Source organism: Podarcis cretensis (genome assembly GCF_951804945.1).
Source record: "Podarcis cretensis genome assembly, chromosome: 2".
NCBI classification, from domain to species: domain Eukaryota; kingdom Metazoa; phylum Chordata; class Lepidosauria; order Squamata; family Lacertidae; genus Podarcis; species Podarcis cretensis.
This window is the reverse complement of record NC_137171.1, coordinates 39,366,051-39,379,782: the sequence shown is the minus strand read 5'-3', so window position 1 is coordinate 39,379,782 and position 13,732 is coordinate 39,366,051. Positions and strand designations below refer to the sequence as shown.

The window sequence follows — 13,732 nt, the reverse complement described above, 5'->3', positions numbered from 1 at the left end:
GGACTCAGCTTACATGTGTCAGTGCATGTGTGCTCACTTCCTCGCTTACTGACACTCCCCTGGCCAAACTGCTTTCTTCTCTCCTGTAACCCAGATTGCTCTTTGTCTCCTGCTCATCTGCTCAAGTGCCAATCTGAGCCCTGAAAAGCACACAGAACTGAAAGAGGAAATGGAAAAGTGTTGCTCTTCTAACTTCCTCCTTCAGCCCTGTACACTTTTGGGGGTGTGGGGAATTAATAGTCATGGCAAAGGAGCAGTAAAAGGGACGGGGCTCAAAAAATGCCATTGCACCTGTAGGCCCCATACTAGTGACATCACAGGTAAACAATACTGGATGTACCCAGTCTGGCATGGAAGGACACTGTTTCCTGTGTATGTGCCGGCTTCTGTCTACCTTGAGTAGGGAAGAGGTCACTAGTCCCTGAAACAGGGATTGCATCAGGGTTGGGAACACCATAGCCCTCTAGATGTTCAACCTCATCATCGCTGACTTTTGGCTATGCTTGCTGAGGCTGATTGGAAATGGAGTCTAGCATCTGGAGGGCCACAGGTTCTTCATCCCTGGCTTAAACTGGCAGCCTGGATCAGCCATAGAGGTGTGCAACAAAATCCAGAGTTGCGTCAGCAAGGCTGTATGAGAAGCTTCCTTACCCTAAAGAGCATTGGATCCCTTGAAGCCACAGCTTTTTGGGGCAGGCTAGTGTTTGAGATGGTGGCTGCAGACTATTCTGGGGGAAGGGGAACTTATCATGGTCCAACTCTCAGCTACAACATACAGTAAGGTCCCACTCCTCTTCTTCATTGTCATAGACATAGGTTTCATCAAGTTTGGGCATGAATGGACACCATGTCTCTTTCTCTGAAGAAAGCCAGTGGTAAAAACAGGATGCTTGATTGCCAGGACCTTTATCATTTGAGATACAAATTAGATAGATACCATAGAGTCATAAAGCTGAAAGGGACCAGATTGGCTAGTCTTTCTGCCCTATGGAGAGAATCTTCATAGCAGAGAACAGCAGGCAGCTGTATGGTTGATTGGCAGGCAATTATTGTCGTCTCTCATGCTTCCATGAAAAGATTCTTACAAGACTTCCCCATATTTGGGGGTTTCAAGTTACCTGATCCAGTTAATAGTGTGGTACCAACATGTGAGCCTGTCTGTCTGCATTCTGTTCTTGATTTCTGTACTTTCTTCAGTTTGTAGCAGTTTCCAGTTTGTTAGTTTTGGGCAGAAGGGTTTATGCACATCAGTGGATTGTAAAATTGCATCCAGATTCCCTTTTGAATCAGCAACATGACATTGGTGATATATTTTATACAGCTGTCTTTTAATATGTACTTTATTGTTGCTTCCTGCCTTTTCTCAAGCAAAGGCAGGATATACATTTAAGAAATAAATAAACCATAAGAAACAAAAATGAACTAAAATTCATGTTAGATATTCTCCAAGTTGAATTGGATATAAAATTGTCCCCTCTCTCACCTACGATTAGTACACTTGGAATCCATGATAACAGAAAACTGCTTGCCTATTTACTTATTATTTGTAATCATGCAGAATAATTTTACTTGTAAGACACTGTTTTAGTCACATGCACTGTTCTCGCATTGATTTGGTTTCTGCTGCAAATATTTTAGTTATTGTAATGAAGGGGGGAAAGGCCAAAGTTTGTTGTTTTTTTTAAATCACAGATACTGCACTGATAGTTAATAATATAATTTGAATGAGAGACAACATGTGTGAGAACCACCATGAGGATTAAGGCTGTAATTTTATACCTATTTACTTGGGAGTAAGCACCACTGAAGTCAATGGGATCTGTCTCAGAGTTTTGTATTGTGCCATGTCTATTACTTAAGTTGAAGTCATAATCTGTTCTTGAGCAAGCTAGTGTATGAATTATTTACTTTTGGATGAATATGGATCAGATGTTTCTGACTTGCACTCCAATCTTTATAGCCCTTAATCAATGCCAAGCCAAGTAAGAGTATCTTAAACTCTTTGAAGTCTCTTAATAACTTATATTCCTTTCTGGGTGTATAGCATATAAATATGCATATGCAATATGTCTTGTAGATTCCCCATCCCCGGTTGTGTGTACATTCCTTTGTCAGATTATGATTTATTTCTATAAGCACTTTCCCCTTTTAGGCTGTCAGATGTTTCCTGTACTTACACACTAAAATGTTTAACCTCTCTAATGTACTGTGAAAAGCAAGTTTCTAAAGCTGCAATACTGAACACGTTTACATGCTGTCGTCCCACTGAAATCCAACGACCATTGTTCACAACTGGATACAGGATCTACTTAACAGACTTACCAGGATCTCACAGTACTGACTTTTTGAAGGCATGCAAGAAATGTGGAGTACTATTTTTCCACTATATTATGAGCGGCTTGCCCTTGAAATGTTATAAAGATCAAAGGAGCCATGTGCTGGGGGCGGGGTGGGGAGAGAACGAAGAACAGCAACAGATTTATTCTGTTACAGCTTTGATTTTCTGTGGTTACAGGATTCTGTCAAAAGCAAGGAAATAGGATTAAAGGTTAATTCAGCAGCCTGCATCAGCTTGTTATTGCCTTTTGTGACATCTCTCCAGATTTTCTTAAAAAAAAATCTCCTGTTATATAGCAAACAGGAGAAATGACACTTCTGATGGTGTGTTGCCTGATCCTGTGCTACTTTTCTCAAAAACAGTCTTGCTAAGCTCAACAGGGCTTATTCCCATTGTAAGCGTGCAGCCTTAATAATGAAACATCTGTTTATTTAATTTAAACATAGATAGCCTGCCATTCAATATTTCTATGTCCAGGGTGGATAACAGTAATGCAGAGAAAAACAGCAACAAACAGACAAGACAGTTGAGCAGTAAAATCAGGACATCCTAACTGCAGAATAAAAACCAGTGCTTTTATTATTATTAAAAAAAAAATGTTATAACAACCTTCATCTGAAAATCCCAGGGTGGTTCACAACAAAAAATGCCTGCCTGGCCACAGTTAATTATTTAAGTAGTATTTGGAAAGGATGATGCCAAGAAGCCTTTAAAGACATCCTCACATGTTCTGGAGGTTATTTGAGCATGGATTACTGTAACTAGGCTGTTTTACACTGGCTGGGTTGTAGTTGTAACACCAGCCATAGCTGGTAAAAGACACTCAATGCCACAGGAGCATAATGGGCCTGATACAGCTATGTCTATAAGCACCCCACCACTGTGAACACAATCCTTTAGAGAGATTACAAGTAGATCCAGAACTGGTTTAGCACCACTTCCCTGGCCTGATGAATCATCCAGCAACAGTAATCAGTCACCACTAATCCAGTATTGTTAGATCTGAGATTAAGTTTATTGGACCTCATCCAGCCCATTACTGATCCCGGACACGGGTTTATCACTTCCGTGTCCTTACCCGACTCTAACAGAGACATGGAGCTGGGTTTCACCAGGATACTGGCCAACGCCTCATTTCAAATCCCTGGATGACCTTGATCAGTGGCTTCATGTAGACACTAAAAAGCATGAGGGACAAGATGAATATCTATGATGGTTGTCTTAGCATGAGTGTTGTGGGGCCCAGCAGTACATTACAGTATCATCTTATGACATTTGTCTTCTAGGCAGGAATAGAACCACTGAAACACATCAGTACCAATCCTGAAACCCACGAGTGTCTAGTTGATAGTACAGAAGGCATCAACCTAAGAGAATTACCAGGGTCACACTCCCACTGTCCTCCTACCATAGTCATCCACCGGGGTTATCAAGGCAGTTTCTGGGTCAATGCTAGGCCTGAAACCAGACTGGATTGTGCTCAGAAATTCAGTCTCAAGCAAGAGTGCCTAGAGTTGCATAGCAACTACCCACTTGCCCAAGCGTGGGATGTTCGTGACCAAACAGTAATTGTTACTACCCTTGGGGTCCATTGTGGGTTTCTTTAGGAAAAGTCTCCCAACTAAATTTGTCCATGCTCATGCTCTTAATTATCAGGGGTCAGGAAGGACTTTTCTTCAGGTAAAATTTGCTAATGGCCCCAGGATTCTTTGGGCTTTCTTTAAAGCTTGTTGTCTTGGCTAAGCTACACGAATCACCTGTAACTCCAGCTTTGTACAGGCCTCTTGCAGCACCTCTGCTCTCTGCTTGCAGCACATTGTCTCTAACAGCACAGATCAGTTGGAAACCTGCTAGGCAAATAATTCTAGTTTTGGACAGGAAGTTAGGGTAGATGAGTTTTTGGCTCCTTCCAACTTCATGATTCAATGTGATCACTTTAAAAAGAAACCAACTGAAGCACACCTGGGTGAATGAGTGTCAGTCTACAATACTAATGTGTACAGCAACATACACATCAACTCCTGTTGCCCAAAGCTTTAGTGTTAGCATACTGACATCTAGCACCCTAAAACTTCAATGCAATGTAGAGCAAGACTCTGCTATGACAAGTAGCAGAATATGCAGAGCAGCTTTGTCAACATGACTTATATTTGACACTCACCCTTTGTTCCTCACTGACAATACCTTCTCTCCCTCCACCCCCATGTTTTCTGATGCAAATCTTAAGCAGGGGCCATAAGACTTTCACATCCTGAATAGTGCTCAGAGTGCTCTTAGTAGTTTTACTGATTTGTTAATACTAACAACCAAGAAAACAAGCCGTGTTTCCATCTGTAGAGTATTACGACTGCTATGATTCATTTAAGAACAAGATGGCTACTTCTGGTGTTTTGGGAGACAATGTTTAACATTAACTTAGCGTTCCTTTTGTTATCAGATATGCTACAGTTCAGCTCATTATAACCTTCAAATGTGAAGAACTAGGATTAAAACTATTTGCGTGTTCATCATAATCAACTAAACTGTAACTGATAAGCTCTGAAATGGAACAACATAGTTCAAAGACTGATACAATTTTTTAATACATTTAAGATGCCACAGATTCAGTGTAACTTAATAGCGGCTTTGCTTGTTTTGATATCTTTGGGTTGCTTTGCTCAAATTCTGTAAACAGAGTTACAATGAAGACAAAACTACAAGCCTTCTCCCCATATCTCTCTCTGTGGCAGACTGCATTCTATAAGGGGTTTATCACCCACATGCCTTCTAATGTCACACACAAACACACACACACTTACATTTGACTTTAAAAAAGTTTGCAGAAGTTTGAAAGACTAACTTAAAGAAATAGAAGGAAAACCAACTGACAGTGTACCTGTTTTCCCTCACATGTGTCCACCTGTTTCCCGAATGAACTGTATTGCCTTTTTCAACGACAGCATTTATGCATCAATATCCCAGAAATGTGGGGATTTGGTTATTTATTTATTGCTGTTATACCACACCTTTCCTCCAAGTAGCTCAAGGTGTTGTGCAGGGTTCTACCCACTTCCCTATTTTATTATCACAATCGCGCTGTAAAGTAGGTCAGGCTGATAGGTGACAGGCCCAAGGTCACCCAGGGAGTTTCATGCCTCAGTGGGCATCTGAACATCTTGGTCTCCCAGGTTCTAGTCCAGCACCCTAAACTGGTTACAGGGAGTCCTTGTATGTTAAGTTTTACCTTCTTAATGTGAGTACTACTCCACTGTATCTAAGAGTCTTACTTACCACTTCAGTTTACTCTGTGCATTTTATAAAGTAGAACATTGCCTATGAAAGGTCATGTTGCAATATTAATGCTGCTAAGGCACTTTTGCTGGGCTCCTGAGAACTGCTTAGGCTAAATGGATTCAAGTTACAAGAAAGGAGATTCCAACTACGGTATATATCAGGAAGAACTTTCTGACAGCAAGAGCTGTTACAGGCGGTGAAACAGACTCCCTCAGGAGGTGGTGGACTCTCCTTCATTGAAGGTTTTTAAGCAGAGGTTGGATGGCCGTTTGCCATGGGTGCTTTAGTTGAGAAATTCCTGCATTGTGGGGGGTTGGGCTAGATGATCCTCAGGGTCAGTAAAGGACTTGTGCTAGCCCAATCCCACCCCCACAGAACAGCTGTCCCCTCTGCAAAAGCACAAAATCCTTTGAGCACTCCTGCCACCCCAATTTCGATGTAGGTTGTCATGCAGGGTAACAAGGGGCTGTGGGCTGTTTTTTTTTTTTTTAAGAGAAAAACACGGTTTAAGCTCGCTTGGACTCATGGAACTGGGTTTCTGGTTTTTTGGAATCTGTCTTCTATCTTTTTGCAGTTAACATTACTATCACACACAAATCCAGCAACTTCAGAGTGAAGGGGTGGGGGGTGGGAATTCTGATTCTGCAACAGATTTACTCCTGGGCATTTTCCTGCTGAAAGTAATGAGTAATGAGTAATGTTTAAGATTACAGTCACGTCATTAGAGTTTCCAACACTAAAAGTAAAAAGTCATAAAAACAAATGCCAATGTTATTCTCCGATAGCCAGTGTGAGAAAATACATGCATGCACAAACAACTTACAACAGGGTGCAAATACACTTAGCTGAATTCCTACCGAAAAGAAGAAGTGGAAAAGCTATTAGGCAGATAAAGTTACTAGGTACCTAGTATAGTACCCACCATTATGTGAATGTCAATAAATACTTTTAGATAACTTTAATCTATGTATTTGTTTAGTTAGTAAATTTAAGTAAACTTAAATAATATTTACTAAAACAATATTTTGTGCTGTGTAGCCGTGTGCCACCCTGTATTTGAGTCTTGAGCCTGCAAACACAAATTGCAATTCAATTCTGCCCTTCAGCCGCAGATCACAGGGCAGTTAACTGCATAAAAATAGAAAAATAACATTATATAGTAACAAACAAAATCAATAAATTTTGTCAATGACAAACAGGGAAAACACAATACATAAAAGGAAAATACATGCATGTTTACAGGATTTGGAATCATAGTGTTACAAGACTAGAAAGAATAATTAGAAATCCTATTATAAAGTATCTAAGAGTTGATGTTTCTGCGTCTAAGTAAAGGTAAAGGTAAAGGTACCCCTGCCCGTACGGGCCAGTCTTGACAGACTCTGGGGTTGTGCGCCCATCTCGCTTAAGAGGCCAGGGGCCAGCGCTGTCCGGAGACACTTCCGGGTCACGTGGCCAGCGTGACATCGCTGCTCTGGCGAGCCAGAGCCGCACACGGAAACGCCGTTTACCTTCCCGCTGGTAAGCGGTCCCTATTTATCTACTTGCACCCGGAGGTACTTTCGAACTGCTAGGTTGGCAGGCTAAGTAGTCAGCTGTTAATGCAAAACCCCCTGCACACAAACATGTGAATTCAGGATAAACACAGGTATCATCCACAAAAATAACTTGTACAGTGTAGCTTTTGTAGCTCAGAGCCCCACCCTCCCCAGGCCAGGTGGGAAAATGCCTGCAAGGCAAGGATCAGGTCTTCCAGGACTCGCAGCCAAGATGCTACCATAGAGCATAGCGATCATTAGCTATGCAATTACTTCCAGCCAGGTGCCTCTGAACATGTGCAGAATGCTCTTTGCATACGTGTTAGAACAAGCGCCAAGTTTAATAAGATACATTATTAATAATACAACGCAAAGGATCTCTGCATACGCAGAGTGCCTGTCACCCGACGGGCAGCTGCGTTTTAAAAAACCGAACGAACAGCACAACGCCTTGTGCAAAGCGCTTTTAGAGTTTGGCGGCTGTTGTTTTCAAGCGCATCTTTGTAGGAAAAAAGGGAACCGATGGCCAGCATGTGCCTGTCTCTCTCTAACCAGCCAGGATGATGTCGAAAAGAAATACGGCCACCGCCCCAAACCCATGCATATCAGCTTTCCTTCCCGGGTCCCCGCAGCCCACGCCACTCCCGACTCGCGCGCTCGCCTGCCGCGTTCGGCAGCAACATCGCAGGCGGCGCCTCCTTAGCGCCGCTCTAGGCGTTGCCGTCTCTATTTCTCCTCCGAAAGGGGAAGGAGCAGGAGGCGGGGATGCGCGCGCGCGGCTTCTCCCTTTGGACGCCCGCAGAACCTCGGAAGCGGCGGGGGAGAGGGAGGCAGGAAAGCTCCGCGCACGCGTAGCGTAGGGCGGGGGGGGGGGCAGCAGAAGAAGGCAGAGTCCCTGCGCCCACTGGCCGCCCGCTTTGTATTTCCTCTTCTCTGTGTGGCTTCCTTCCCCCACTTCATTATTATTATTATTGTCATTATTATTATTATTATTATTATTATTATTATTAATTTCCACCCATTTCCTCGCCTCCTTATACCTGGCTTTCAGAGTTCTTCTCTCTACACTTTGTTTTATACGTCTCTTTCTCTCCTGGGGCTATTTTAAAAGCACCTTCCCACGTGTCCCTCAAACTTCACCTGGCAGCTCTATCACCCTCATCTGCTTTTTGCAGAAGGTGCTGTGCAGCCCCACGTTGCAGCAGCTTTAAAGAAGTCCTGGTCTGTGAGATGCCACGTGCACTGCTCCCCCCTCCCACGGCTCTCATTTTTTCCTTCCTTTTTCTGAGTGTGTAAAGGTCAGGGATGGAGATGGCCAAAGGGGTCTCTGGGGGACCTGAGGGTCTCATTTGGCAAGAAGGCACCCTTGCTGGTGGTGGCTCAGGGCTTACCCAGCGCCAAAGTCCAGTCGCCCCATCTCCTCCTCACTTACCGGACAGACCTCAGTCACAGTCCGCCTCATCATTCAGTAGGGAAGGCAGAGAAAGTTGTGAGATTCAGGTGGTATGTTCCATATTGTTCTGCTTTTGCTCTCGGTTGTCTTTGTACATCTGCAAAGTTTGTCAATGGGTGGTGAATCTAAATACTATATACTCAACTTCAGGAATGGTTGTTAATGTGAGCTGCTGCAGAGAATCAGCAAACATATCCTTAGCAACAAGGTCTTTTTTTTTGTCAGGCTGATGCTACCAGGGGTAGCTAATGGGCTACGCTCCAGATGTTTTGAACTACAAATCTCATCATCTCTGACCATTAGGCCATGCTGGTGGGATTTGTGGTCAAAACGTTAGGAGGGTGCCATGGGAAGTTTGCCTGGTGCATCAATATACGCTATATCGTTAGGTGCCAGGCAAAACTCTATTGTCAGGCTTTTGGCCTTTAACTATTTGTGGCCTTTTGGAAGTGGATGGGATGTTTTCAATGTATTTCTTCTTGGTTTTAATGTCTCTATGTGGGGGTTCCCCCCCCCTTGTTGCGTTGTAGGTGGCTTTGGGTTGGCCTGGGCAAGTTAAAATGACTAACAAATTCAATAAAGAGTAACAATAATACTGTAATAGTCATCATTTGAGGCCTTTCCCCAACTGTGTTCTAGAGAAGCAAGATGGTGTAATCTTGAGGGCTAAAGGTTCATTCAAATGCATATAACAAAACCTTGTCAGCTGTGGTTTGTTTGCTTGTTTTGAAAGGAAAGCCACTCTAGAAGGGGCTGACTTGAAGTGGAGAAGTGTGCTTCCCAGCATATTGCTTTTCTGTTGTAAATTTCCCCCATCCAAATCAGCTTGTTCCTTAAAATAGCAATAATAGTTGTGGTTTTGTCACATGCTATTAGCATGCACTGTTAAGTTAGCTCGTACTTTTACGTTCCTGAACTTAAGGACTGCTGGGAATGCATCCAATAACCGTGTATGTTTAAAAGCATGTTGTGGAAAAGATACACTCATTTCTGAGATAAGTCTGGATATCCTAAGGGTGCTCATTGTAAACATACTTTTAAGCATGATATGCTCCTTGGGAAGATGTATGTTCCCTAAGCTAGCTTCTAGAGAGTTTTGCTAAATAAGGGGTGACAGGCTCTGTTGGCCTTTCTGTCTGCCTTTGGCCAACTCCCAAGAGACTGTGATCTACTCAACAATTAAAAACTGGCAGTGATCTACCCCCTTTTTTGGGGTTCAGGTCAAAGTTGTTGAGTTTGAGGAGGTAAAATGTTGAGCTTTTTTTAGGGGAGCCACAGTTGTTCAGCTTCTTTGAGGGGAGCCAATGATCTACCAGTGATCTACTGGTAGATCACAATTTACCTGTTGGACATGCCTGCCCTAGACCTAGGCGCCTTCTTAAAGGAACTGTTTTCAGAGGAAGAAATGCGAGGGGAGAGAAACTCTGTGGTTGCCATCAGGAAATGGTTGGTTTCACCTGTGTTGCCTCACCCTCCAGCCCCAGGAGCCTTTATAAGGGAGTTGCTTAATGGATACTTTGACATGACATGTTATTAAGTTGCATGCTTCCTTAAACATTGATATATGTGAAATGAACCATTAATCATTGATTATATATATATTTACTATGCCTTGTAATTATTGTATTACTGTATATACTTTGATTTTTCTGTGAACCACTTTGAGCACATATACAACTTAAATATACAGCTTAAAATCAGGAGGAGGGTGGGGACTTCATATTCATAGTGCCTCTAAAGTACAGGGGAAAGGTATGCTTACCATGTGAGCTTGACAATCAGATTTGTAGACCTTTGCACATACATTATTTCCCTAGGGGAATAATCAGGGATGGGGAACTTGTGACCTTCCAGATGTTGTTGTATTTAAACTCCTCCCATAATCCCCCACTGTTGGAAGTTCAACATTTGGGGGACCACAGGTTCTTCATCCCTGATTTAGCTGCTAATTTCTTAAGACATGGGCATGCATGCTTACATTTCCCTGAACATAGCAAAATAGAAATACTGAAAGTGAACTTAAATGTTGACTGAAAATGAAAGTAGGTGGTGGTGGAGTTATTTTTATCCTTTTAGCAAACCACATTTTGCTGTGTGGCTGATTGTTTAGAGAAAAAAAATGTTAACAATTGAATAACAAATATGTGCTATGGCTTGATAATGCTGCTCCAATGTTATTGGTTACAGGAGTTCATCTCTTCATCTAGTTATAATAATATTAGGATAATAAGATTTTGAACTTATGAAACCTGATTTAAACTAGAGGATTCTGAAATACGGAATTAGTTTACTATTCTTGATAAAGAACTGTGTAATTTATAAGTGTGAGACAGCAATTGCAGATTTTGGTTGATGTAATTTGAAAAAGTTACTGTGAAATGATGCCAGTCAGTTTGAAGCAGTTAACACAATGTGTTTCATGCACAATATATTTTAAGCATATTTAAAGCACATTTCCTCCTAAATAATCTTGGGAACTGTAGTTTGTTAAGAGTGCTGAGAATTGTAGCTCTGTGAGGGATAGAGTACAGTGGTACCTCGGGTTACACATGCTTCAGGTTACATACACTTCAGGTTACAGACTCCGCTAACCCAGAAATATTACCTCGGGTTAAGAACTTTGCTTTAGGATGAGAACAGAAATTGTGCTCTGGCGGTGCAGCAGCAGCAGGAGGCCCCATTAGCTAAAGTGGTGTTTCAGGTGAAGAACAGTTTCAGGTTAAGAACGGACCTCTGGAATGAATTAAGTACTTTAAAAAAATAATAATAATATTTATTAACATTTTAAAGACTGCAAAAGAAAGACAAAGAGTTAAACAAAACAAAACAATACAATACAAAAACAAAAACACCACACAACCCCAACCCCCAAACATTAAATTAACAAAACCAAACAAACACAATTTAAAACACATCTAATAAGTTCAGTATCTTAACTTTCATTTACTTGTTTCAACGACCTCCTCACACCTCCCTTTTTGTATTCCACTTTAATTAACTGTTTCAGCAATTCCTTTCCATCTTCCTCTGTTTTCTGTCCTGTAATTTATCTTAACATATTCTAACCTTATTTTTCCCTTTAATATATAATTGTCTTAACATATTTAAACTTTATTTTCCCTTTAATACTCTAATAATCTATTTGTACTTAATTCCTTGTAACATTTCTACTAAAGCCATATAGCTCCTTTCCAACATTTTTCTAACACTCATTAAATAGTCTTTAAACTTTTTCCAATCTTCTTCCATCGACTCTTCTCCCTGGTCCCGGATTCTGCCAGACATATCCGCCAATTCCCTATATTCCATCAACCTGGTGATCTTCTGTCCGATGCTCTTAACTCTTTTCCAAGTCCCTTCTGCGAGTCTTCTTCATATTTATACATGAACTTTACTTTGTCTTCCACTGATCTTATTTTCATTTTCCTTCCTTTGAGGCTAAAGAGTAGATCTCGGGGAAACTCCCACCTAAAGATGATTTTATTCCTTCTCGACAGGGCAACCAAATCTCCATAATTAAATCTAAGATCCGAAAGGTATTTCAGGATGTCTTTCAAAATTTCCACTCTTGACTGTTGTTCTTCTAAGTTCCTCTGGTATTTCCAACAGTCTCTTATTTTGTTCTTCTCTTTCCCCCCTCCTCTTCCAAGTCCAAGAGCCCTCACAGTTTTAATCTCTTCTTGACCCAAGTCCCGGTCCCAAAAGTCATCAAATTCCTGTGTAAGGAAATCTATCAAACTTTCCTTCTCCAGTTCAGGTAGGGCTCTGATCCTCGAAATCTGATTTTCTTTAAATTCAATCATAGCAGGCATCAACTTTTGGTCATCAAATTGCATCTGTAAGGCTGGGACTCTCTCTCTCTCCAATTGTGTTACTTTAGGTTCAACGGCAATAACTTTCTCCTTAGCCTTCTCCGCAGTTTGCCATGTCAAAGTAGATTCCTGTGTCAGTTTCTGAATAGTTTCTATATTGGTGTTCACTTTTGTCCCAAATTGTCAATTTTGGTAGTTACCACATCCACCTTTTTGTGAAGCTGTTCCAGTGAGTCACTTATCTTACATAATACAACCACTAAGGCCTCTTCTGTCAACAATCTTAACTGATTCAAGGTCCCCAGAATCTCACAGGTTTTTATCTTGCAGCTGGAAATTCCCCCAGCTCAACTCTTGTGACAATTTCAAAAGCTTCCTCTAGAGGGAAACAGTTCCTCTAGAGGGAAACAGTTTCTATTTGTATTAGTCCTTTTAAACTCAGTTCAAATAATAAAGTTAGTTTCAATTTTCTGTTACTTTTACTCCTTTTTAAATGCAGACGGAGACCATGGAAACAATGTATTCCTCTTATTTAACTAACTGTCAGTGAACGTTCTAATCACGGTCAGTCCTGTTGGCAGCCCGTTTCCAGGATCGGAGCGGTGGTATATTAACTCTGTTCGCTCTCTCCTGCAGGTATACTCAGTCCAAAACTTTCCCCCCTCTTCTCCTGCCACCAAGGAGGGTTTAGTATTTTTTACTGATGGAAATTTAGTCCTTTACAATAGGCTTTCCGAGACTTCAGCTTGCATCCTCATTGCTTCAATCTATTTACAAAAGGGGAAGGTGGACTTCCTGTTTTAGACCTCCCTGTTTCGGCACCAAATTAAGATGTTTAAAAATCCAATTCTCCGCTCTACTCACGGGTAGTTGCTTTAAGATCAAATTGTCCACAGGAAAAAGTCAGCGCTCTCCGGCAACAGCTATGCGGCTTCACTCCGTGGAAGAAGCAGTCAATTCGAAGCACCGCGCCGCTCACCCCACGTCGCTCCGGATCCCTGAAACCGGGTTTCCCCGCGAGTAGGGGAGGCGCAAAAGGTGCCAGCCGAATGCCACGTTCACAGGCTTCACCCGCCTGTGATTTCTAGTGGGTCTCTGCCTTCGCCGTGGCGGCCAGACCCGGATGGAATGAATTAAGTACTTAACCTGAGGTACCACTGTACAGTTTCCAGGATTCTTGGTGGGATGGGGAAATATATTTTAAATGTATGGTGTGTATGCAACCATAGCTTTTTGTGCTAGAGACGTTGTGGGACTGTTACCAGTCCCTTGTGTACTGATATAAGAATCCACAGCTCATAATGCCAATACTGTATAG

General features: G+C 41.9%; 1 protein-coding gene across 2 annotated transcripts in view; it reads left to right on the top strand.

Moving 5' to 3' along the window:
• The first annotated feature begins 8,044 nt into the window (after positions 1 to 8,044).
• Positions 8,045 to 13,732, top strand: part of B3GNTL1 (UDP-GlcNAc:betaGal beta-1,3-N-acetylglucosaminyltransferase like 1) — a 173,074-nt gene continuing 167,386 nt past the window's right edge. The window contains exon 1 of one of the 2 annotated variants that reach the window (XM_079966144.1): positions 8,045 to 8,652. In XM_079966144.1, coding sequence (XP_079822270.1) covers positions 8,455 to 8,652 — 198 coding nt within the window. In that variant the 5' untranslated portion in view covers positions 8,045 to 8,454. The remainder of the gene's footprint in view (positions 8,653 to 13,732) is intronic. The other variant, XM_079966145.1, reaches the window with a different exon arrangement.